The sequence below is a fragment of the Hakea prostrata genome, chromosome 4, assembly GCF_041222555.1.
Source record: "Hakea prostrata isolate BN-2017 chromosome 4, UWA_Hpros_2, whole genome shotgun sequence".
In the NCBI taxonomy this organism is placed as follows: Eukaryota; Viridiplantae; Streptophyta; class Magnoliopsida; order Proteales; family Proteaceae; genus Hakea; species Hakea prostrata.
The window spans coordinates 42,097,071-42,120,365 of NC_142603.1; the positions used below are offsets into that span (position 1 = coordinate 42,097,071).

Below are 23,295 nucleotides of genomic sequence, written 5' to 3' on the forward strand. Positions count from 1 at the left end.
CTAGTTAGCAAAGGAAGGATGATTCTTACAACTGTGGGGCCCAAACTCAACATAAGGACCAGAGTATTCAAAAAGGCCTTAATACTCGTGGCATACACAATGGAAGTGAGCAGGGGCGGACCTATGAAGGGGCCGAGGGGGTCCATGCCCCCCCCGGATTTTTAAATTTTTTATATAAATTCCCTTAATTCCCTTGTCTTTTCCACTTTTTTCTCTTCCTATATGTGAAATGTCGCTATTTGGCCCCAAATAGCCCCCCCAATACTGAGAACAATTTTTAAAAGTAAAATAATGGGCACATATGTCATTCCTAATTAAAAACTAATTCCTCAATCCCTATTTATTCTCCCCACTATTCTCTCTTAAATTTTTGAAAAAACATCTTATTAGGTATTCAAAAATCAAAATGTCATTCATAATTAGAAAGTAACTCTTCAATCCCTATTTATTCTCTTCTATAATCCTCTCTCTTCACTCCTCTTTTCTTCTTATTTATTCTCTTCCTTTTCTTTCTTTCTATTTATTCTCTTCGCTTTCTATAAGCGTTAAGAAAATTTGGAAAATAAAATCTACTCCACAATTAGGTACTCTTTCTCTTTCTCAATTTATTTATCGTTTTTCTTTTTCTCCTTTTTTTTATTCTTTTTATTTGATTTTATATTCTATGTTTCTTTATTTCTTCTGCAATTTGTGATTTGATTTTGAATTGTGAATAAAATATCTATAGTTAGTAGGTAACTAATTGCCATTGGTTTGCATCTCTTACCTTAAAAAAATTTGATTTACATCTCCTACCAAAGAAAATATTGGCTTGCATCTAACTTTTTAGGGTTGAAGTCATGTTTATATATTTTTTCTATATTGTTGCTTTAATTTTACTTATATTTTGTCGGAAAAAAAAATCATTATCAATAATTTACTTTTTTTTTTCAAATATGTGTGGGCCCCACAAAATATATATGTGGGTCTATTCTTTAATATAATAAAATAATTTAGAGGTGAGACCTCAAATGAATCTTATAAGGGCCCACATAATATGTGTGACAAAAAAGCATTAGTGATTCCCTAACGGGAAGGTTATCTGGCTTTCGTTCTTCGGCCCCCCCAATATTTCATCCTGGGTCCGCCCCTGGAAGTGAGAGTAGGAACTTGAAAAAAATGGCTAGAAGGAGAAGCTCTATTCAACCTTATACCATAAGATCTACTTCAGGTAAAATTGCAAAACCTACAAACAAGAAGAGCAAGCAGGTTCATTTGGAAGATGAAAAAGAGCAAGGACAGAACACTGAAAGTGCTAAACAGAAATTGAGTCTTCAGGCTTCTTCACCTCATTTTTTAGAGATGGGTTCCTTGGATGTTGGGGGTTATCAACACCAAGGGAAATTATTAAGATCATTAGTTGGAATTGTCAAGGGGTTGGGAGGACTCTGATAGTTCAATCTCTTGTGAACCTCTCAAGGAAAATTAAGCCATAAATTATCTTTCTTATGGAAACAAAGAATAAGTTGGAGAAGCTGAAAATGGTAGGAAGGAAGTTGAAGCTTAACAATGTGTTTGTTGTAGATCCTATTGGAAAGGCTGGTGGGCTAGCTATGCTGTATGATTCGTCTACTCAAATGCAGATGTTAGAATCAAATAACAGATTTATTGATGCAGAGGTATCTATCAATGGGGCCAAATCTTTCTTTATCACAATGGTGTATGGGGACCCGGAGAAAGAAAAGAGACGGTTTGGGACAAGTCAAGAGGATTGCTGAAAATAGGATTGGCCAATGGTTGTGCTTTCGGAGATTTCAATTCTTTTGTCTCATGGAAGGAAAAGAAAGGAGGTTCAAATGATTGCAGGTTGGATAATGAGAAGTTTAAACAAATGATGAATGATTGCTCATTTATGGATTTAGGGTCTCATGGGCCTCAATTTACTTGGAATAACAAGAGGAAAAGAGGGGCTAATATTAGAATTAAGCTGGATAGAGCTGTGGCTAATACTAAGTGGAGAAATCAGTTTGGGGAGGCTTCAGTGGCGGTCCATCCAATCATTGGATCTGACCATCTTCCTATTGTTATTGACACTGTAGGTGGAAGAAATTCAGGGGTTAGGCCATTCAGATTTGAGTCTATGTGGTTCCAACACAAGGACTGTAGGAAAGTAGCTAACTAGGCTTGGAGAAGTATTGGAGAAGGTAATTCAGGCATTAGTTTAGCAGGAAAGCTGATGGCAAGAGCTGATAATGTTAGGAAAGTATATACAAAATGGAACAGGTCTACATTTGGACATGTGCAAACAAAGATTGCTCATCTTCTTAGGGAACTAGAAGATGTTCTTCAACATCCTTCACATGAAAATGAGATTAAGGAGGAAAATCTTCATCAGTTGCTGGAGGTACAGCTGAAGAGAGAGGAGGAAATGTGGGCCCAAAAATCAAGAGAGCTGTGGTTAAAATCTTGTGATAGAAATACAAAATTTTTTCAAGCTTCTACACTACAAAGAAGAAATAGCAACATAATTTCAAAGCTGAAGTTAAGTTTTGGCAGATGGACTAATTCGGATGAAGAAATATTTGGGGAAATCTTGGATAAGTACAAGGAGATTTATAGATCCAGAGGCATAAATGGCTGCTCCCTCAACATTGTCCTTTCTTCAATTCAGCCAAAGGTGACTCAATAAGATAACAACATGCTGATGAGAGCTCCTAGTAAAGATGAGATAAAGGCTGCATTAAAAGATATGGCTCCCCTCAAATCCCCAGGCCCTGATGGACTCCCTCCAGCTTTCTATCAACATTATTGGGACCTAGTGGAAGAGGATGTATGTAAGTTTGTTTCTGACCTTTTCTCATCTAGCTGTCTTCCTAAAGGTCTTCCTAAAGAGATTAATTCTACCTATGTTTGTCTAATTCCTAAATGTAATCAGCCTGAGAATATTGATCAGTTCAGACCCATTAGTCTGTGTAATGTTACGGTTAAAGTAGCAACAAAAATAATTGCTACAAGACTGAAAGGGATGTTGGACAGAATCATAGGAGAACCTCAATCTGCTTTTGTGCCTGATAGAAGTATTTCTGATAACATACTAGTGGCCCATGAGTGTTTTCATTACATTAAGAATAGAAAAAAAGGAAGGAAAAAGGTGATGGCCTTAAAGCTAGATATGAAAAAGGCTTATGATAGTCTGGAATGGAGCTTTGTTGAAGGAACTCTTTCTAAGCTAGGTTTTTGTGATCAGTGGGTCTCACTAGTGATGTCCTGTATTAAGTCAGTTTCTTATCAGGTTCTAGTGAATGGAGCTGTTAGATGAGTGATTGAGCCATTGAGAGGAATTAGGCAGGGAGATCCTGTCTCTCCGGCTATTTTTGTCTTATGTACGGAAGCCTTAAATGCTATCCTAAAAACTGCTCTTCAAGAAAGCTTTATTTCTGGCATGAAAGTTAGAAATAGGACTACTCCTATATCTCACTTGTTATTCACTGATGATACAATGTTGTTCTCAGAGGTTAATCCTAAAGAATTTCAGTATATTAGAGCTTGCCTTGATCTCTACTGTGCTGCCAGTGGTCAAGAGATAAACCAGAAGAAGTCATCTATCTACTTCAGCCCTAATACTGCTCCTAGATTCAAGAGATGGCTATCTAGAATCCTAAGTATTCCTTATGGAGGCCCTCCCAAGAAATATTTGGGTCTTCCTTCAGAATTTCAAGCCTCTAAGAAAGAATGTTTCAGAGAGATCCAGGAGAGGACAAGCAAGAAGATGCAGGGATGGAAAGCAAATCTCCTTTCTATGGCAGGAAAAGAAGTGCTTCTGAAATCAATGGGGCTAACTACGAACAACTATGCAGCATCTCATTTTCTTCTTCCTAAGTCTTATCATGATAAGATTAAGAAGGATGCTATCAACTTTATATGGGGAGAGAAAGATAATAAGAGGAAGATATGCTGGATATCATGGGATAGACTCTATCAATCCAAAGAGAGAGGAGGCTTAGGTCTCAGGGATCCGTATTTGCAGAACTAGCCCTCCTTTGCAAACTAGCCTGGAAAGTATGGAGAAATCCAGATACTTATTGGGTAAGGTTTCTTAAACAGATTTATTTTCCCAATTCAGAGTTCCTAACTACATCAGCAGGGTCTAGCCCTTCATGGGCATGGAAAAGTATTTTGGAAGGTAGGAGAATTCTGAAGTCAGGGCTAGTATGGATGGTTGGAGATGGAACCTCTATTCAAGTATGGGAAGATCAGTGGATCTTAGCAAATTCGGATTTCAAAATTAGGTATTGCAACAGAGATCCAAGGGGAATCACATGGGTGTCTGATCTCATTGATGAGGAGGCTAGAGTATGGAAGGAGGATCTAATTAAAGAAATCTTTGATCGAGTGGACGCGGAGGCTATTTTGAAGATAAGATTAAGCATGATTTCTAGGGCTGATAGAAGGATTTGGGGACCAGCTAAAAGTGGAGAATTTTCGGTGAAATCAACTTATCACCATCTAATTAACATCAGGGAAAGGGAAAGAGAGGCTCGACCATCATCATCGAGGGTTTCTAGTAGAGTTGGGGTGGATGCTATGGTTTGGAAAAATATTTGGACATGTCATGCTGCACCAAAAATAAAAAATATGATGTGGAGAGCTTGTGCTAGAGCATTACCTTCAGCGGAAGAAATTTCAAAGAGAATAGATCAGTTTGATCCTTGCTGTAGTAGATGTGGAAATGTGGAATCGATTGATCATGTTCTGCTTGACTGTGATTTTGCCCGTCGAGTATGGTTTGCTTCTCCTCTGATGTTCTCTCCTCAAGTTAATCCTTCGATCTGTTAGCTGCTGGAAATCGATTTTGCCACCTGAGAGATAGCGGTACAAGGAGCTGTCATCGCTGGTTGTGTACGTCTGCTGGAGGATTTGGAAAGCAAGGAACGATCTGATCTTCAACGGCTTTGATTGGTCACCGGAGCAAGTAGCCGGAAAGGCAGTCAATGAAGCGGAGGAGTTTCCCAGAGCTTTCAAGAATCCATGCCGGTTGGAGGCCACAGATCAGGAAGATGAAGTTTCTCAGCGTCGGGTGTTCTGGGCTTGCCCTCCTATGGGCTTCCTGAAGGTCAATGTCGATGCAGCATCAAACGGGGATGGGTGCGGCCTTGGTGTTATTTGTAGGGACTCTATGGGTAAGCCCATTAAAGGGTTGGTAATTCCGGCCCAGTTTGACTCAGTTCTGGAGGGTGAAATTCTGGCTCTGCGAGAGGGTATTTTACTTGCTTTAGAGGAGGGGTATTGCAATGTCCTGGTGGAATTAGATTCGGCAACAACAATCAAATTGGTGACCAATTTGGAGCTGATTCCAGTGGACATCCAAAACCTAGTCTGGGATGTGGTGACTCTTGCTTCTCGGATTCAGAATGTATCTTTTCTTCACGTTTTAAGGGAGTGTAATATAGTAGCTGACTCTCTTGCTTGTAAGGCTGTGTCCGTTGCGTGCCGGACTCTTTGGCCTATTTTGGATCATTGGCTTCATGATCTTTGTAATCTCGATGTCTTGCGTGGGTCACGCGTTAATATATAGACCCATTTCTACCCAAAAAAAAAAGTAAAGAGATTTGTAATGCCCCGAGTTAAAAATAAATAAATAAAGAAGGGATAATTACTTGTTGCCCCCCGTACTTTGATTTTATTACTAATAAAACCCTGTTCTTTACAAAATTACTGTTGCCCCCCTTCCTTATAACGGTGTTAAGTAGCCGTTAAGTTTGAATATGTAATGTCCACTTTGTCCTTCATTAAAATTAAGAAATCAAAAGACGATACTACCCCATTTATAAAAAACCAGATTAAATGTCAATTTTACCCTAACTTCATTTATTTTGACTTAAAAAAATATTGGTTTTCCACCTTCACTAAACTTATTTATTTTGAATTAAAGAAATTGGCAAAATTCAAATTCGATTTGGTTTTCCACCTTCTCCTCTAGCATACGTAGGGAAGGAAACCACAAATTTTTTTTTTTGAGGGGGGGGGGGGGTGCTTTTTGAATATTGGAAACGAAACGTAACACCTCCCCATGGGAGTTTAAACTTTTAACCGCTTTACTAACCCACCATTGACGAAACCACAAAATCTTGCCAGAGAAGGAATTAACGAAGTAGGTGATCTTCAGTTTCCAAATTTGAGTTGAATTCTATCTTCCCTCCTCTTCGGTTTCTATTTTAATTTTATTCAATTATTATTTCTTTATTTTGGTGATTTTTTTAGAGTAAAACAGATTATGATTATTTTTTTCTCTACAATTAATTAAGGGTATTACTGTAACTTGACAAAAGGGTAAATAAGTAAGGAGATAAGTAAAAGGGTATTTTGGGATTTTTAAAAAATATGGAGATGCCACATCATCAGTAAACTAACGGAACTTAACAGTAGGGGGGCATTAGTAATTATAGACAAAGTTAAAGGTTGGATTAGTAATTTTGCAAAATACAGGGGATACATTAGTAATAAAATCAAAGTACAGGGGGGCAATAGTAATTATCCCAATAAAGAAACATAGTAAGAAATTTCCATATTAACTGACAGGCAGAAATTCCTAGCTAGTACATAACAGGCAGAAATTCTAAGTAGCTTCTAGGTGTTGCTGATGGTCTTAAAGCCGACCACAATCGTAAAGTCTGTGGTCTGCAACAGTGACAGAGATGATGAAAAGAAGGATAGAGGTTAGGAACTGAATCACTGGTGATGTGGTTTGCAGCAGTGTACCTATGAGGTATGTCTGTGTAGACAACTTCAAAATTCTCATCTTCCGCTCTTTAACGTATCGATCAATTGCTTTCTCAATCCCCTTTGACATTGCCTTCTCATCTTCTGCTTGTTTCTTTGAATTCAACTTAGCCTTGCTACTTCTCTCTGAGTCCAAGCAAGCAGCTGCTGCTGGGTTTTTGTTAATCTCTTGTGCAAAACATCTTCCAAGCACAACTGCATCTTCTAGTGCTGCAGCACCACCTTGTCCAACGAATGGCCCCATGACATGCATAGCATCTCCAGCTACTGTGACAGTTCCTTTCCTGAAGTTCTCCAATAGTAAGTCCCATGGGGCACGACGCCTCAAACTGAAAATTGTTATCAATTCAAGGTCACAGTTCTTCACTACTTCTGGGAATTTTTCTGGATAATCCTTGACTAATTCCATAGTTGAATCTCTAAGGAGCTTTGGTTCTTCTGTAAGCATTGCATCTTGAGGAGTTCTTGGTCGAGCCACAAACCAATAAATCAGTTTGTCATCGATTGGTATTCTTCCCACCATTGTATGATCTCCTCTTATTTGAACGAACTCACTGCCAAAGCCATGCCCATCTGGGTATTTTGTGAAACCCACCACTGCACACAGATTGAAACGCCTTGCAGGTTTCAACTCTAACCATCCTCCCACCACAGAATTCACGCCGTCACACCCTATTACAACCTATGTAAGTAATAATGTGAACCATCATCCTCCTGCTCATACATGCATATATACATTTGAGAAAGCAGCTTAAGAAACAAGATGGAAATAAGGAAATTTACCTTGGCCTTTATTTTAGTTCCATCATGAAGATGAAGGATGGTAAGGGAAGAATTACAAGGATCAGATTCTAGCCTAACTACTTGGCTTCCAAAACGTATGGTTCCAGAAGGCAAATTTTTGGCCATGATTTCCACAAGATCACTCCTTCTGAGGCATCGAGCCTCCTTATTCCTTCAAAATTAAGAGAGGGAGAAAAATATAAGTACTATGTAATTGTCAGATATGAAGTCTGAAGTCAACGGAATCTTTGTTCTTGTACTTTGCTCTCCTCAGGTCCTTCCCTCACATAATTGGGAGGGGATTCATTATGGGTCTACCTTTTTAGTAATGAGGTAGACTTTCTTCTTAAACATATGATGGAGGTATGTGAGGGAAGCATAATCCTCTATCACTGGCGTAAAGTGCCCCCCTTTTCCATCGTAAAAGCATTGAAAAATAGAATTTTAAAATTATATCTCTAGAAACTTACGCAAATGATTCTTCTTGTTGTGTACCGTTGGAGAGGTTAATAACTCGAAGCCTACAGGCATATGCATATAATCATCCACACTGTCAGTGTTAAAAGGAATCTACCCACTACATCAATGAAATTTAGAGAATAATATCATCAAAATATATTTGACTCTTACTTATTATGATATGAGAAGTATATTGTTCCATTTCTATAATTAAATTATGGAAAAAAGGCTGCCTCTATGCCTGTAAATGCAAGAAAAGAAAAATGATCTTCTTACTCTCTTTGGAATGAGAATTTCAACAACTATTGGGGGTTCATGTGCTATCATTGGCCATCAAGAATGAATATAAGAATATGTTGTCAATATTTTAGTGAATTTTGTGTAAAAAGGAAAAAGCTGGAGGTTAAATTTGTTATATGAAGAGTTTTGGAACCGAAGTTTGTCTAGATCAGTTTCTGTGCACTTTATCTACATCTGTAGAGAATAGCTGTTGCATATAATTTTAAATACAAGATAGCGCTTCTCCAACATGAACAAATAAAAACCCACAAAGATGTATTATTTGCCTGAATAAATTTTTTTCGCCTTTGACAAGTTAGTCAACTAATTGAAGCATATATGGACTATCGAAGAAGAATAAGACATGAAAAGAGAAGAAGTGATGTGCAAGAAATTTACAAAGACATGGGAATGGCTTTGAGCCTGAGGTGATGGCCAACTCCAAGCTGATCCAGTGCACGCCATGCATTTGGCTGGACACCAATTCCTAATCCTTCTGTCCTCAGTGACTTCGCCTTCTCTATCACTGTGCTCCTAATCCCCTTTCTGATCATACATCATTAGCAATCACTAATTAATGTCCCATACTTCATGTATTAATTCTTTCACTCAAACAAAATTAAGTTAAATCCAATCTAATCAACACTAAACAGACCAAAAATTATTACCTATGAAGAGCTAGTGCAGTAGCGAGGCCGCAGATTCCTCCTCCGATGATTACGATTGCCTTTTCCTCCTCCATGGATGATTCCTCTTTGATACTCTCTTTTCTTGAGCTTAAGGGTTCACCAAGTTCTCATATGCTTATGAGGTTGCAGTGTTCTTATTTATACACAGTTGAATGACTACAGTGAGCTAACTACAAGTTCTCACGTGCGTTCGATCACGGCAATCCAGTAGAGCTGTAGGAGGTCAGAGTTGGATTTCTAAAACATCAGAGGATTGCAAGTTCCTCCACCTTATTCTTTCTTTCTTGACGGTGAAGGTCAATTTTTTAATTAGAAGATCATTCCTTGCTAACCAAGCAAAACAATGACGATTGACAAGTATATATAAAAACCGAATTTTATTATCAAGATCATTTTCACTCATCCAGAAAAAAAAAAAAAAATTCATCCAAAAAAGACAAAAAAACAAATTGGTTTCCTATCTCTCACACACATGGACCCAGTAGCTTATCTTTTCCTACTAGTATATCACTTAAATATTATATCTAAGTTGATAGGTAGATACATCACTACCTGCGTCATTGCTCTCAGAAGCCCACAATATTAAATTAAAATAAACAAATTAATAAAGAGACTAGTTCAGTTGACATAGACCAATGCCTTATTAATAAGAGGTGAAGTGTTCGACTCTCTTTGAGGTATATACAAATAATTAGCCCCTTATATAAAAAGTGTTCGTTACCTTAAGAAAAACAAAATAATACCCGTGAAGAAGCTTAGAACTATTTCATTGGTTTCATGTCTTTTCATATACCTTTTGAAGTCAATCTTCGGACATTTTATAGTTTATCATTTGTTTGGAAGGTTTGATTTGTTTACTTAGTGAACTCCGTCAGTGTTTTGCTATCGGGCCCAAGCCAAGGTAAAAGAGGAGGGTTAGTGCATCAGGTCAGCAACCAGCATCGGAAATTTTTTTTTAGTAAACCCTCTTTCTTGGATTCGACTTTATATGATAAACGCTATACAGAAGTGTTCCCCAACAAAGAAGCAACGCACTACACTATGGCCGGGTGTAGTGATAAATGGGCAAGGGTTAGCTAGGGTGTCTCCGGTAAGCAACACGTCGCATTGGCACCCATATGTGGTGATAAATAGGCAAGGGTTGCCGTGCTGTGGACGAGTGTGGGTAAAGAAGCTTATCCAAAAACATAGGATTAGATTGCAATCTTGGAACATAGAATTTTTTAGAAGATCATTCCTCGCATACCAAGCAAAACAATGACGATTGACAAGTAAATACAAAAATCAAATTTAATTATGAAGATCATTTTCACTCATCCAGAAAAAAATAAAAAATAAAAAAAATAAAAATAAAAATAATTCATCAAAAAAAAAAGACAAAAACCAAATTGGTTTCCTATCTGTCACACACATGGACCCAGTAGCTTATCTTTTCCTACTAGTATATCACTTACATATTTTGTCTAAGTTGATTGGTAAATACATCACTACCTGCGTCATTGTTCTTATAAGCCGCCAATATTAAATTAAAATAAACAAATAAATAAAGAGACTTAGATCAGTCGGCATAGACCAATGCCTTTTAATAAGAGGTGAAGTGTTCGACTCTCTTTGAGGAGGTATATACAAATAGTTAGCCCCTTATATAAAAAGTGTTCGTTACCTTAAGAAAAACAAAATAATACCTGTAAGAAGCTTAGAACTATTTCATCAGTTTCATGTCTTTGCATATACCTTTTGAAGTCAATCTTCGGTCTTTTTATAGTTGCATTTGTTTAGAAGGTTTGATTTGTTTACTTAGTGAACTCCGTCAAAGTTTTGCTACCGGGCCCAAGTTGGGGTAAAGGAAGAGGGTTGGTGTATTAGGTCGGCAACTGGCACTAAAAAAATAAAATAAAATCTAGCCAAATCTTCTTTCATGGATTCAACTTTATATGATAAATGCTATACAGAAGCATTCCCTGACAAAAGAAGCGACTCGCTACACTATGGTCGGGTGTAGTGATAAGTGGACAAGGGTTAGCTAGGGTGTTTCCTGTAAGCAACACGTCGCATTGGCACTCGGATGTGGTGATAAATAGGCAAGGGTTCCCACGCTATGGACGAGTGTGGGTAAAGAAGCTTATCCAAAAACGTAGGATTAAATTGGCATCTTGGAACATAGAATTTTTAATAGGTAAGAGCTTACAATTGATAGATGTCATGAGGAAAATAAAGATTAATATAGCTTGCATTCAATAGATTAGGTGGAATGGCAAAAAAGATAAGGAGTTGGATGACTTTAAACTTTGGTATACTAGGGATAAAACTAATAAAAATGGAATAGATATAATAGTGGATAAAGATTTTAAGAGTGACGTGGTGGACGTTAAAAGAGTGGTTGATAGGATTATTGCTATCAAGCTTGTAATGGAGAAAGAGATTGTAAATATGATTTGTTCGTACGCACCTCAAGTAGGATTGATGAAAGTCTAAAGTTTGAATTCTAGGAATATATGGATGAATTAATGTAAGGAATTTGTCAAGGAGAAGAGATTATCATAGGGGAGGTGATCTAAATGGATATATTGGAAAAGATCGAAGATGCTATGAGAGTATACATGGAGGATATGGTTTTGGAGAGAGGAATGAGGAAGGGAATTTAATTTTGGATTTTTCTTTTGCTTTTGATCTATCTATTGTAAATACTTATTTCAAAAAGAAACATGAACATTTATTTACCTTCAAAAGTGGACATCACAGAAGCCAAATAGATTTATTCCTAACTAAAAAGACTGATAGATTATTGTGCAAAGATTGCAAGGTGAGACCAGGGAAAAACTTAATTGTACAACATAAACTTGTGGTTTTAGATATGTGCTTAACCCAAAAAACTCATAAAATGTGCAAGGTTAACTATCATAGGATAAAAAAGTGGAACTTGAAATCCTTCGCTAATGAAGTAGTCAAACAAGAAAAGTGAGATTTTGAGAGGGATACTAATGCAATGTGGAATGAGATGGCTATGTCTATCAAGAAGGTGGCTAAAAATGTCCTGGATGAATCAAAGGAAAACTCCATTCTTATAGAGAGAATTGGTGGTGGGATAGTGAGGTTCAAGCTGTCATTAGGAATAAGGAAGCTAGTTTTATGACATAACAAATAACTAAGGATGTTAAGGATCTTTCAAAGATATTGGTTGGTTAGAAATGAAGCTAAGAAAAGTGCGAGAAAAGCAAGAGAGAAGAAGTATGAAGAGTTATATAAGTTGGGCACGAAGCAAGGGAATAAATCTATTTACAAGATAGCTAAATAAGGGATAAGAAGAGTAGAGATCTTGACCATATTAGATGTATTAAAAATGGAGATGGTAAAGTATTAGTATGTGATGAGGACATTAAGAAAATATGAGAAATCTATTTCTCTAGTTTACTAAACGAGCATGCTTCAAGCACCTTTGATTCGAACAACTACGACATTCAGCAAGGCACCAATTTTCAAACATATATGGGGAGAATTTCGATGTCATAAGTAAAAGAAACACTAAGGAGGATGAAAGTTGACAAGACACAAGGTCCTGATGAAATCCCAATAGAAGTATGAAAGAGCTTAGGAACCCATGGGCTAGTTTGGTTAACTAAGTTGTTCAATAAGATTATGAGCACAGGGAAAATGCCAGATGAATAGAGGAGAAGCATTGTGGTTCCAGTTTATAAAAATAAATGAGATATTTAAAGCTGTAATAACTATAGGGACATTAAATTGATGAGCTATACTATAAAATTATGGGAGAGAAAAATTGATGTCTGTTTGAGACACTTAACCACTAGTTTGGGTTTATGCTGGGAAAATCAACAATGGAGGCTATTTACCTAATTAGAAGATTTATGGAAATGTATAGAGAGTGTAGGAAAGACCTTCATATGGTATTTATAGACTTATAAAAAAGCTTATGATAGAGTTCCTAGAACGTTAATTTGGTAAGTACTAGAGAAAAAAAAAGTGTTGCAAGCACATATATAGACATAGTTAATGATATGTATTATGGTTCGGTGACAAGTGTAAGAACAGTAGAAGGATAAAGTTATGAATTCCCAATTATAGTTGGGCTACGCCAATGATCAACTTTAAGCCTATATTTATTTGCACTTGAAATGGATGAATTAACCAAAGACATTCAAGACGAGGTCGCTTGGTATATAGTTTTTGTTGATGATATTGTGTTGATTGATGAGACTCAAGTGGGGATTAATAACAAGTTAGAATCATGGAAAACAACTTTGGAATCAAGAGGCTGTAAATTAAGTAGAATGAAGACTAAATATTTAGTTTGTAACTTTAGTCATGATCAGGTAGACGATGAAGTGGTGAAACTTGACGATAAAGAGATTCCTCAGAGTGATTGTTTTAGGTACCTAGGTTCAATCATAAATAAAAGAGGTGATATAGAGGATGATGTTTCCCAAAGAATTAAAATAGGGTAGATGAGTGGAAATGTGTGTCCGAGGTCTTGTGTGATCGACATATTCCATTAAAGCTTAAAGGGAAATTTTATAGGACCGTCGTTCAACTAGCTTTGATGTATGGTACAAAGTGTTGGGTTGTTAAAAAGAATCATATAGGTAAACTCAGTGTAGCAGAAATGATGATGCTAAGATGGATGAGTGGCAAAACTAGGAAGGATAAGATAATGAAAGATCATCTTAGAGTTGGTTTGGGAGTTGCTCTCATAAGTGATAAGCTTCGGTAAAGTCATTTGAGGTGGCACAACCATGTTCAATGGAGACCTATAAATGTCCCTATACGGAAAAGTGATATAATACAGATTGAAGGAACTAGAAGAGCTAGGGGTAGACCTAAGATAACTTTAAGAGAAGTGGTGAAAAAGGAAATGCATAGTTTAGGCCTTGTATATAGCATGACCTCAAACATAATAGATTGGAATGCAACAATCTATGTAGCCGACCCCATTTAGTTGGGACAAGGCTTATTGTTGTTGTTGATTTGTTTACTTAGTGACCATTTCGGGTTTGTATACATGTAAATTTTAGAAACTTCCGAATAAATACAAAATCATCGGTATGCACTTGTATAGCTTTCCTCAGTTTGTTTATTCCATATGTCACTTTTATTTCTATATCTATCTATTAACCTCTTGTTCTTTATTTATTTATAAAGGAAGGACTCTTGATGATTATCAATTAACCTCCAATCCTCTTTTTATTTATACAGGAAGGACTCTTTATGCTTACCCCTAAACACCTCTTGCCCTCTGGGTTGGTAAATAAAATATCAATGATGAATACGCATCAGTTGTATTTGTAGAAATTACCGTATTACCCTTTCTTTATATTTTTTTAGAAAAAAAATAATGCTATTTTTTTGGTAAAAAAAAAAAAAAATTCAGCAAAGGGAAGAGAAGGGAAGAAAAAGACTGTTATGGATGTTTGGCTCAAACCTTTGGGTCCAAGAGAACCAATCAAACTGATGCTTTGGTTTAGTCCTGGTTCATTAAGACCTGGTTCGTTGGCATCATAAGGCATTTTTCGGTGAGGCACTTCTTGGCAAAAGGGGATTGCTGAAAAGAGCGCCTCCTAGTGACAGCTAGCTGTCTTGAGAAGCTTCTCGGCTAACCTTTCTGTAGGCACTCGACAAGCCACTTCTCAGATAAAGTAACGTTGCCAGAGGACTCTGTGCATATCTCTCAAACGTCAATCGACTCATTAATTTCAGCATTGAATGCACTGAGATTTGTTAAATGCTTATTGACAGCCAGGAAGCTTATCATTTCGCCTAGAGCTTACTCGAGTACCGCATCCCACCATTTTGTCTGCCAAAGATTGGACTTGCTATAACATCAACGTCAAAGATAATCTGATCACCTTATTCGGTGGGATTATGTATAGCTGCAAAAGCTTCCTGGGGAAGATTTGGGTTTAGCTTGCTGATCAAGCTATGCCCCCCAAATTATTGCCACCCTCCTTTTGGAATCACGAATCCGATGGCTAAGCAACACCTTCATGATCACTGAGGTATGAAGGGAATAAATATACTAACACTCAATACAAAAAGGGATAAGTCCTTGAAGAACATTAGGGCTGGTTGATAACTCTCCGGCCAACCACTCAAGAAGACATTCTCGTCTTTTGGGAGCATTTACTTCTTCTTGTGAGGATTTATGTTCAACATGATTTGACTCAATCATTGGAGGTGGCTTCCCATCCCCAGTGGTGGCCCACTCTCACTTTCCTTGTCTTTCTAGGAACTAAGAATTAGGTTTGATCTTGGAACAACATTTAGCGCCGTCTGTGGGAAATGCTAACGAAAAGCCATCAATAGCTTTTCCCCCAAATTCTGTCTGAAACATTCTAGAGAAAAGAAGTATGGTTGGGGATAACTCAGGTGATCATGGTTCCATATCCTAGGAGAACCCCTGCATTAAGAAAAAGGGGGCTAATTGCAAAGGAGGAACCTCTAAGGACACACGACACTTTTAGTATGTGAACGCCTACCAACTTCTACGGAGTTGCATGCAGAACTCCCTGCACAGGGAGTTACTCCCACTTCTACTCTAGATCCTGTGCAGCTAATGGATTTGCAACAAAATATGTTGGAGATGATGGGTTCCTTCCAGTCAATGGTGAACCAATGGTGCCATCTCATGCCACCTCCTCCTCCAGCTGTTGTCTTTCCTGAAAGAGCGGCTCCTTCCCCTGATAATCACCATGACATGGCCCAGGGAATGAAGCAGAAATGTAGGGAAATGAAGCAGAAATGCTTCCCGTTCGACAGACAAAGCATAAGGGACAAGGGAAGGCCAAAGTTGTGGATGAAGGTGGAAACAAATATGTCTATGACAAACTAGGATCTCATGGTGATAGACATTCTTTCCTTGGAGCTGGAGCGAAGTTACCTCATACTTCAAAACCTAGATGAGCACGGAAGGAGCATGTAGCTGAGTCCAAAGGACCCTTACTTGATGATAGGGTCTCCAAAGGTTTTGCATCTATTCGTAATGAGAGTCTATATATATAGTTAGGTCTAGGACATGAATGAGCGTCTCTTTTTTTTTTTGGCCAAAACAAACAAGTAGTGATTAAATTAAATAAAAGAGTTAAGGTCATAAGACCTATACAAACAGGAGGGATCCACAATAAACAAAGGTTGTATACCCCACCAAGATCTATCTAGAGATAACCTGCAAGCACCATTAGCAAGAAAATCCGCATAGCCATTGCCAATTCTAGGAATATAACTAAAAGAAACCCTACGGAAAAAAGAACAACGCTTCAAAATATCTACAACTAAACTGAGACACATCCAATCCAAAGATGATTGAAGACCCAGAAGAGCCCTAACAACGGGTAAACAGTCCGAATGAAGATGCAAATCCACCGCTCCTAAAGAAGAGCCCAGAAAAATGCCATCTCTAATTGCTTTAAGTTCAACTAAGGTTGGTGAAGCACTATGACCAAACCTGCTTTGAGCCGCTACAAAACCACCATTATAATCCCACATGATACACCCTCGACCTCCTTTGTGTGAAGTACTATCCCATGATCCATCAACAAAAATTTGAAAAAGAGCAAGTTCTTCAGAAATGATGTGACTAGGCCTTGGATACGAATCCCCATGAGCCCTTTGAGATTTCATCATATGAGATTGTATATCTGCACATAGATAAGAGAAAGTAGTCATTGTATGAATTATGGAGGCCTCAATCCCTCTAAAGAGTGCATCATTCCTAGTATTTCATATACACCAAGCTAAAGCACTCCACATCTGATTCACTAGGGTTAAGTTGTCATAACCGTGGAATTTTATTTTGATAAAATCCATCCAATCAAATAAATTTGTCTCTAAAAAATCAGATGTATTAATACGGAGTGGGCAGAGTCTCCAACACTCTTTAGCATAATGACAAAAAAAAAAAAAAAGTATGACATACATTCTCCGAACCATGACCACAAATTAAACAAAGAGGGGTGAGTAAAACATTTCTCGAGAAGAGGGAGCTCCCAATTGCAATAGCCTCATGTGAGGATCGCCACAAAAATTGTTTAATCTTTGGGAGAGTAGGAATCTGCCAAATCATTTTCCAATATATTGAAGAAGTGGAAGAAGAAGCAACATTACCTTGATCATCAGCCATAGCTAAACATTGATAATAAGTAGATTTCACAGTGAACTTACCATCCTTTGTTTTGTCCCAAATCCAAGAGTCTAAAGTATCCGGAGACAATAAAGGGAGTGTTAAAATAGCTTGAATCTCCCTTGGAGAAAATAGAGACTGGAGTAAAGGTACTTTCCAATGCCAAGTGTCCCAATCAATTAACTCTTGCACCCAAATTGGACTATGTCCCAAAGGGGCACTACTAATGCCATGGAAAGGTAATGAAGGAAGCCATGGATCCTTAAAAATATGCACATTAGCACCATTTCCCACTTGTCTAATAATGCCTTGTCTAAGAATATCCCTCCCAGACATCAAGCTTCTCCAACCCCATGAGCAATTTTTTGGGACACGACATTCAAAAAATGGAATGTCTTTTATATATTTTGCATGCATCACCTGGGCCCATAATGAGTTTGGGTTTGTTAGAAGTCTCCAACTTTGTTTGGCAAGAAGAGCTTTGTTAAAACAATGTACATCCCTGAATCCCAAGCCTCCATCTCTTTTGCCCTTACACAGGGTTTCCCATTTGACCCAATGAGCGTCTCTATCAACTTGACAAGAAGATCCCTGATGACGTCCAGCTTGTATTAAGTTAGGATCCCTTTATACCTGAGATCATGGTTGCACCTTTACCGGTAGGCTTCCGTACCCCAACTTTTACAGTTTATAATGGTACAGTAGAGCCTATGGCGCCCATAAGCCATTTCAGAACCATGTGTGGGGGAGGGGATCCTATTAAATGTAGATGTTTCCCAGCTTCACTAACTGGACCGGCCACAACCTGGTTCTCCTGCCTACCCAGGCATTGCATTCACAACTTTAGGGAGTTGGGATATGCCTTTGTGGCACGATTCAGGAGTGGAATCAAGAAGGATAAGACAAAGGACAACTTGCTAGCTCTTAAGCAAGGACGTTCAAATCTATCCGAGACTTTATCACCCGCTTCAACAGCATCTCCATCCTAATCAAAGACCTTGATGACAAAGTGGTTTTCATTGCTTTCAAAAGAGTTGTGACTAACGAAAAGTTGGTTACCTCTATTGTTGAGAAGAAGCCCAAGACATTGGAAAAACTATTGAACTTGGGGTATGAGATGGCCACAGTAGAAGAAGTCTTAGAAGCAAACCGAAGCCATTACAGGGATCAGGACAGGCCTGTCATCTGAAAGGTTCCTGAACCAAGTTCTAAGCCATGTTTCTAGAAAAGGGATCCAAGGTAGGAGTGGCATGGCAAGCAGTTGATGAAGGAGGATGAAGAAGCATTCACCCCTTTGAATAAGTCACGATCTACAGTCTTGATGCAAATCCGAGACTATGAGACTCAAGGTTGTTAAAAACCCTTGGAAGATTACATGCACGCCCTCAAAATAGGGCTGACATGTCAAAATATTATCAATACCACAAAGACAGAGGGCATCACACTAATGATTGCCGCATGTTGAAGGTGGAAATTGAAAAACTGATTGCCAGAATGTGTAATGTTTTCGAGATTATCAGTAGACCATTGTTTGTTAAGTTTGCTTAGCTGATCTTATTCTAAACTTGATTATAGAAATGATTGCCTACTTTATAGATAAATATATTCTTCTCATTTAACTTACAAATAAGCAACTTCCTGGAATCATAGATGGGCATCTAACATTGCGCTTACTGGCAAAATTCCTAACTTCATTGGCATGAATTGGACTAAGCTTACTTCCTGGTAAAGACTATTTTGCTTTCACATTTTATATCATCCGACGATTCTAAGTTTAGAAACTCCAGATGAAATGCACATTAAGCAAAACCAAGATATAAATTTCATAAAATTTATCATATTATAATTTAAAAACCTAGACTGAATCTTTTGTTAAGTAGTAATATATTTTCTTTCTTATTGTGAGGAGTTCAGCTAAATTATTGCTTGTAAAAATCTTAGCAAATGTTCTGTAGGAGGTTTCAAGGGAAGTCATTTGAAGGATTGATAACTTCCAAGTTTTTTTAACCTTGCCTCCATGACTGATCTTTGAGTTTTTTCACTCCACTGATGTAAATTCCAATCTCACTTTTTAAATTTGAGTAGCCTACTTATTTGTAAGAGGAAAATAGAGTATTCACCCATATTTTTAACTTTGTGTCTTGTGATGTGGCTCCATGTTTGACAATGCAACATTATTGTGTCCATGAGCAGGTTTCGTGGAAGCAACCAATTATCTGGTGTCTTGCCTTCTCGAAAGAGTTCCTCACTTATTAACATATATGCTTTCCACCCATTTTAATTTCGAAGGCAGTGTAAGAGATTTGTAAGGATTTTGAAGATACACCTCAAGGATTCCTCCTTATGTGAGTGATATCTTTTCCTCCTTCTGTGAGTGTTTTCTTCAATGGTTCTGAGTGATATATTTGAAGGTGTCTCCCTTGCTGTTCGGCAGAGATGTTTCGGTGGATAATGTTGAATGAGAGCCATTCCTTCTTTACTGCAGTTTGTTGAAACATTAGTTTTTCCTGCTTTCTCTCCCTCCTCTGCTCTTCTTGTGGTTGCCTTCTATCCTTTTTCCCTACTGATTCAGATTCGTGGTTACTATGGAAAGAGCTACTCCTCTACTGCTGCCTCCTGCTAAATATGAACCTGAGCCCTCCTGGAAAGCAGAAGAAAATGAAGATGATGATTACGTATCTATGGAAGACTTCTCAGATGAAGACCATGATGTTATTGATCCGGAATGTACCTTGGTTGGTAAGGTGTTAGAAGGGAAGCCATTTAGAATACAAGCGGTTAATGAGGCCTTGATCAGAGTTTGGAATCCCCTGCATGAGATTAAGGTAGATCAGATGGATATTCAAATGTTTAAGTTTACCTTTAAACACCCCATTGATGTGGAAAATGTTCTAGAGGGATCCCCTTGGTCAGTTTCAGGTAATCTAATGGTTCTAAGGTACTGGAATGAAGAGAAGAAGTGGAATTTTGATACTCAAGAATTCTAGGTTCATTTTAATGGAATCCCAAAAGAGATGATCAAAGGGGACTTGGGTAAACAGCTGGCTTCTAAAGTAGGGAAGCCTGGTTTGATGATGATTATACATGGAAGCCGAGATGGAACTAAGAAAGCCTTCCTCAGATGCAAAATCGAGGTGGAGATCAGCAAGAAGTTGAGGAAAGAGACAGGTATCAAGAGGAAGAATGGAGATAACATCCCTATTGCTGTAAGCTATGAAAGACTTCCCACCCTTTGCTACTTTTGTGGTATATTGGGACATGCTGAGAACAAGTGTGAAGAGTTTTTCAGAGTCAAAAGAAGCCATCAAGTAAGTCATAACTACAGAAATGCTTCTTCTTGTTCTCAGTTCCCTCCCCCACCTTATAATGCTACCATTAGAGCATTTATGCCAAGTCAACGTATATTAGAGGAGGCAAGCTTTATTGATACAACCTAGCTACCAAGCAATATAGCTCAATACTCTCAACAGACTCAGCCAAACCGCCGGAATCCGGCAGCTGCAACCACCACAATGGGTTTTGTTGAACCTCCCAACAACTCCCCAAACTGCCATCCCTCTTCTAGCCTTGTCAAATCAACTGACAGGCGTGGGACTCTAGGAAAACCTTACATGACTGAAAATTCTGATAAACCACTGCCCCAAAGTCAAAAAGGTGAGTTATTTGCTGGTTTTAGAAGTTACCCTGAGAGCATATCTCAAAAGTGGGGGACTTCTCAATGCAACAATATCCCTTTAAATTTTTCCAGTCCCTATGAAGCATCTACTGTTCAAGTTCTGGCAGCTATCCAAAGTTAAATTCAGCAGCTCCAAGAAAATCCTCCTAATTTGCTGAACCTATTACCCCTCTTGTCTAACATATCCATCACAAATCCACCTAACCACCTAGCTACCCAGCTGAACCTTTTACCCTATCAAACTCTCCCAACCCGAGGAGAGGAAAGTTCATGTCAACCTGATATGAGGTAGCAGGCTAAGGCTAAGGAAGGTAGGGAGACAGTGCATGGAGAATCCAACCTAAGAGAAGTGGGGAGTCTAGTTAGCAAAGGAAGGATGATTCTTACAACAGTGGGGCCCAAACTCAACATAAGGACCAGAGTATTCAAAAAGGCCTTAATACTCGTGGCATACACAATGGAAGTGAGCAGGGGCGGACCTATGAAGGGGCCGAGGGGGTCCATGCCCCCCCCCCCGGATTTTTAAATTTTTTATATAAATTCCCTTAATTCCCTTGTCTTTTCCACTTTTTTCTCTTCCTATATGTGAAATGTCGCTATTTGGCCCCAAATAGCCCCCCCAATACTGAGAACAATTTTTAAAAGTAAAATAATGGGCACATATGTCATTCCTAATTAAAAACTAATTCCTCAATCCCTATTTATTCTCCCCACTATTCTCTCTTAAATTTTTGAAAAAACATCTTATTAGGTATTCAAAAATCAAAATGTCATTCATAATTAGAAAGTAACTCTTCAATCCCTATTTATTCTCTTCTATAATCCTCTCTCTTCACTCCTCTTTTCTTCTTATTTATTCTCTTCCTTTTCTTTCTTTCTATTTATTCTCTTCGCTTTCTATAAGCGTTAAGAAAATTTGGAAAATAAAATCTACTCCACAATTAGGTACTCTTTCTCTTTCTCAATTTATTTATCGTTTTTCTTTTTCTCCTTTTTTTTATTCTTTTTATTTGATTTTATATTCTATGTTTCTTTATTTCTTCTGCAATTTGTTATTTGATTTTGAATTGTGAATAAAATATCTATAGTTAGTAGGTAACTAATTGCCATTGGTTTGCATCTCTTACCTAAAAAAAATTTGATTTACATCTCCTACCAAAGAAAATATTGGCTTGCATCTAACTTTTTAGGGTTGAAGTCATGTTTATATATTTTTTCTATATTGTTGCTTTAATTTTACTTATATTTTGTCGGAAAAAAAAATCATTATCAATAATTTATTTTTTTTTTTCAAATATGTGTGGGCCCCACAAAATATATATGTGGGTCTATTCTTTAATATAATAAAATAATTTAGAGGTGAGACCTCAAATGAATCTTATAAGGGCCCACATAATATGTGTGACAAAAAAGCATTAGTGATTCCCTAACGGGAAGGTTATCTGGCTTTCGTTCTTCGGCCCCCCCAATATTTCATCCTGGGTCCGCCCCTGGAAGTGAGAGTAGGAACTTGAAAAAAATGGCTAGAAGGAGAAGCTCTATTCAACCTTATACCATAAGATCTACTTCAGGTAAAATTGCAAAACCTACAAACAAGAAGAGCAAGCAGGTTCATTTGGAAGATGAAAAAGAGCAAGGACAGAACACTGAAAGTGCTAAACAGAAATTGAGTCTTCAGGCTTCTTCACCTCATTTTTTAGAGATGGGTTCCTTGGATGTTGGGGGTTATCAACACCAAGGGAAATTATTAAGATCATTAGTTGGAATTGTCAAGGGGTTGGGAGGACTCTGATAGTTCAATCTCTTGTGAACCTTTCAAGGAAAATTAAGCCAGAAATTATCTTTCTTATGGAAACAAAGAATAAGTTGGAGAAGCTGAAAATGGTAGGAAGGAAGTTGAAGCTTAACAATGTGTTTGTTGTAGATCCTATTGGAAAGGCTGGTGGGCTAGCTATGTTGTATGATTCGTCTACTCAAATGCAGATGTTAGAATCAAATAACAGATTTATTGATGCAGAGGTATCTATCAATGGGGCCAAATCTTTCTTTATCACAATGGTGTATGGGGACCCGGAGAAAGAAAAGAGACGGTTTGGGACAAGCTGAAGAGGATTGCTGAAAATAGGATTGGCCAATGGTTGTGCTTCGGAGATTTCAATTCTTTTGTCTCATGGAAGGAAAAGAAAGGAGGTTCAAATGATTGCAGGTTGGATAATGAGAAGTTTAAACAAATGATGAATGATTGCTCATTTATGGATTTAGGGTCTCATGGGCCTCAATTTACTTGGAATAACAAGAGGAAAAGAGGGGCTAATATTAGAATTAAGCTGGATAGAGCTGTGGCTAATACTAAGTGGAGAAATCAGTTTGGGGAGGCTTCAGTGGCGGTCCATCCAATCATTGGATCTGACCATCTTCCTATTGTTATTGACACTGTAGGTGGAAGAAATTCAGGGGTTAGGCCATTCAGATTTGAGTCTATGTGGTTCCAACACAAGGACTGTAGGAAAGTAGCTAAC

At 37.8% G+C, this 23,295-nt stretch overlaps 1 protein-coding gene across 1 annotated transcript; it reads right to left on the reverse strand.

The window, feature by feature from the left end:
- Positions 1–6,519: 6,519 nt before the first annotated feature.
- Positions 6,520–9,207, reverse strand: LOC149018936 (monooxygenase 1-like). Its single transcript, XM_089154451.1, has 5 exons — positions 8,949–9,207; positions 8,680–8,826; positions 8,013–8,063; positions 7,543–7,714; positions 6,520–7,441 (listed from the first exon to the last, which is right to left on the reverse strand). Exons 1-5 carry the CDS (start codon positions 9,020–9,022, stop codon positions 6,626–6,628), a joined length of 1,260 nt encoding a protein of 419 aa, XP_089010577.1. The 5' UTR covers positions 9,023–9,207; the 3' UTR covers positions 6,520–6,625.
- Positions 9,208–23,295: the final 14,088 nt, after the last annotated feature.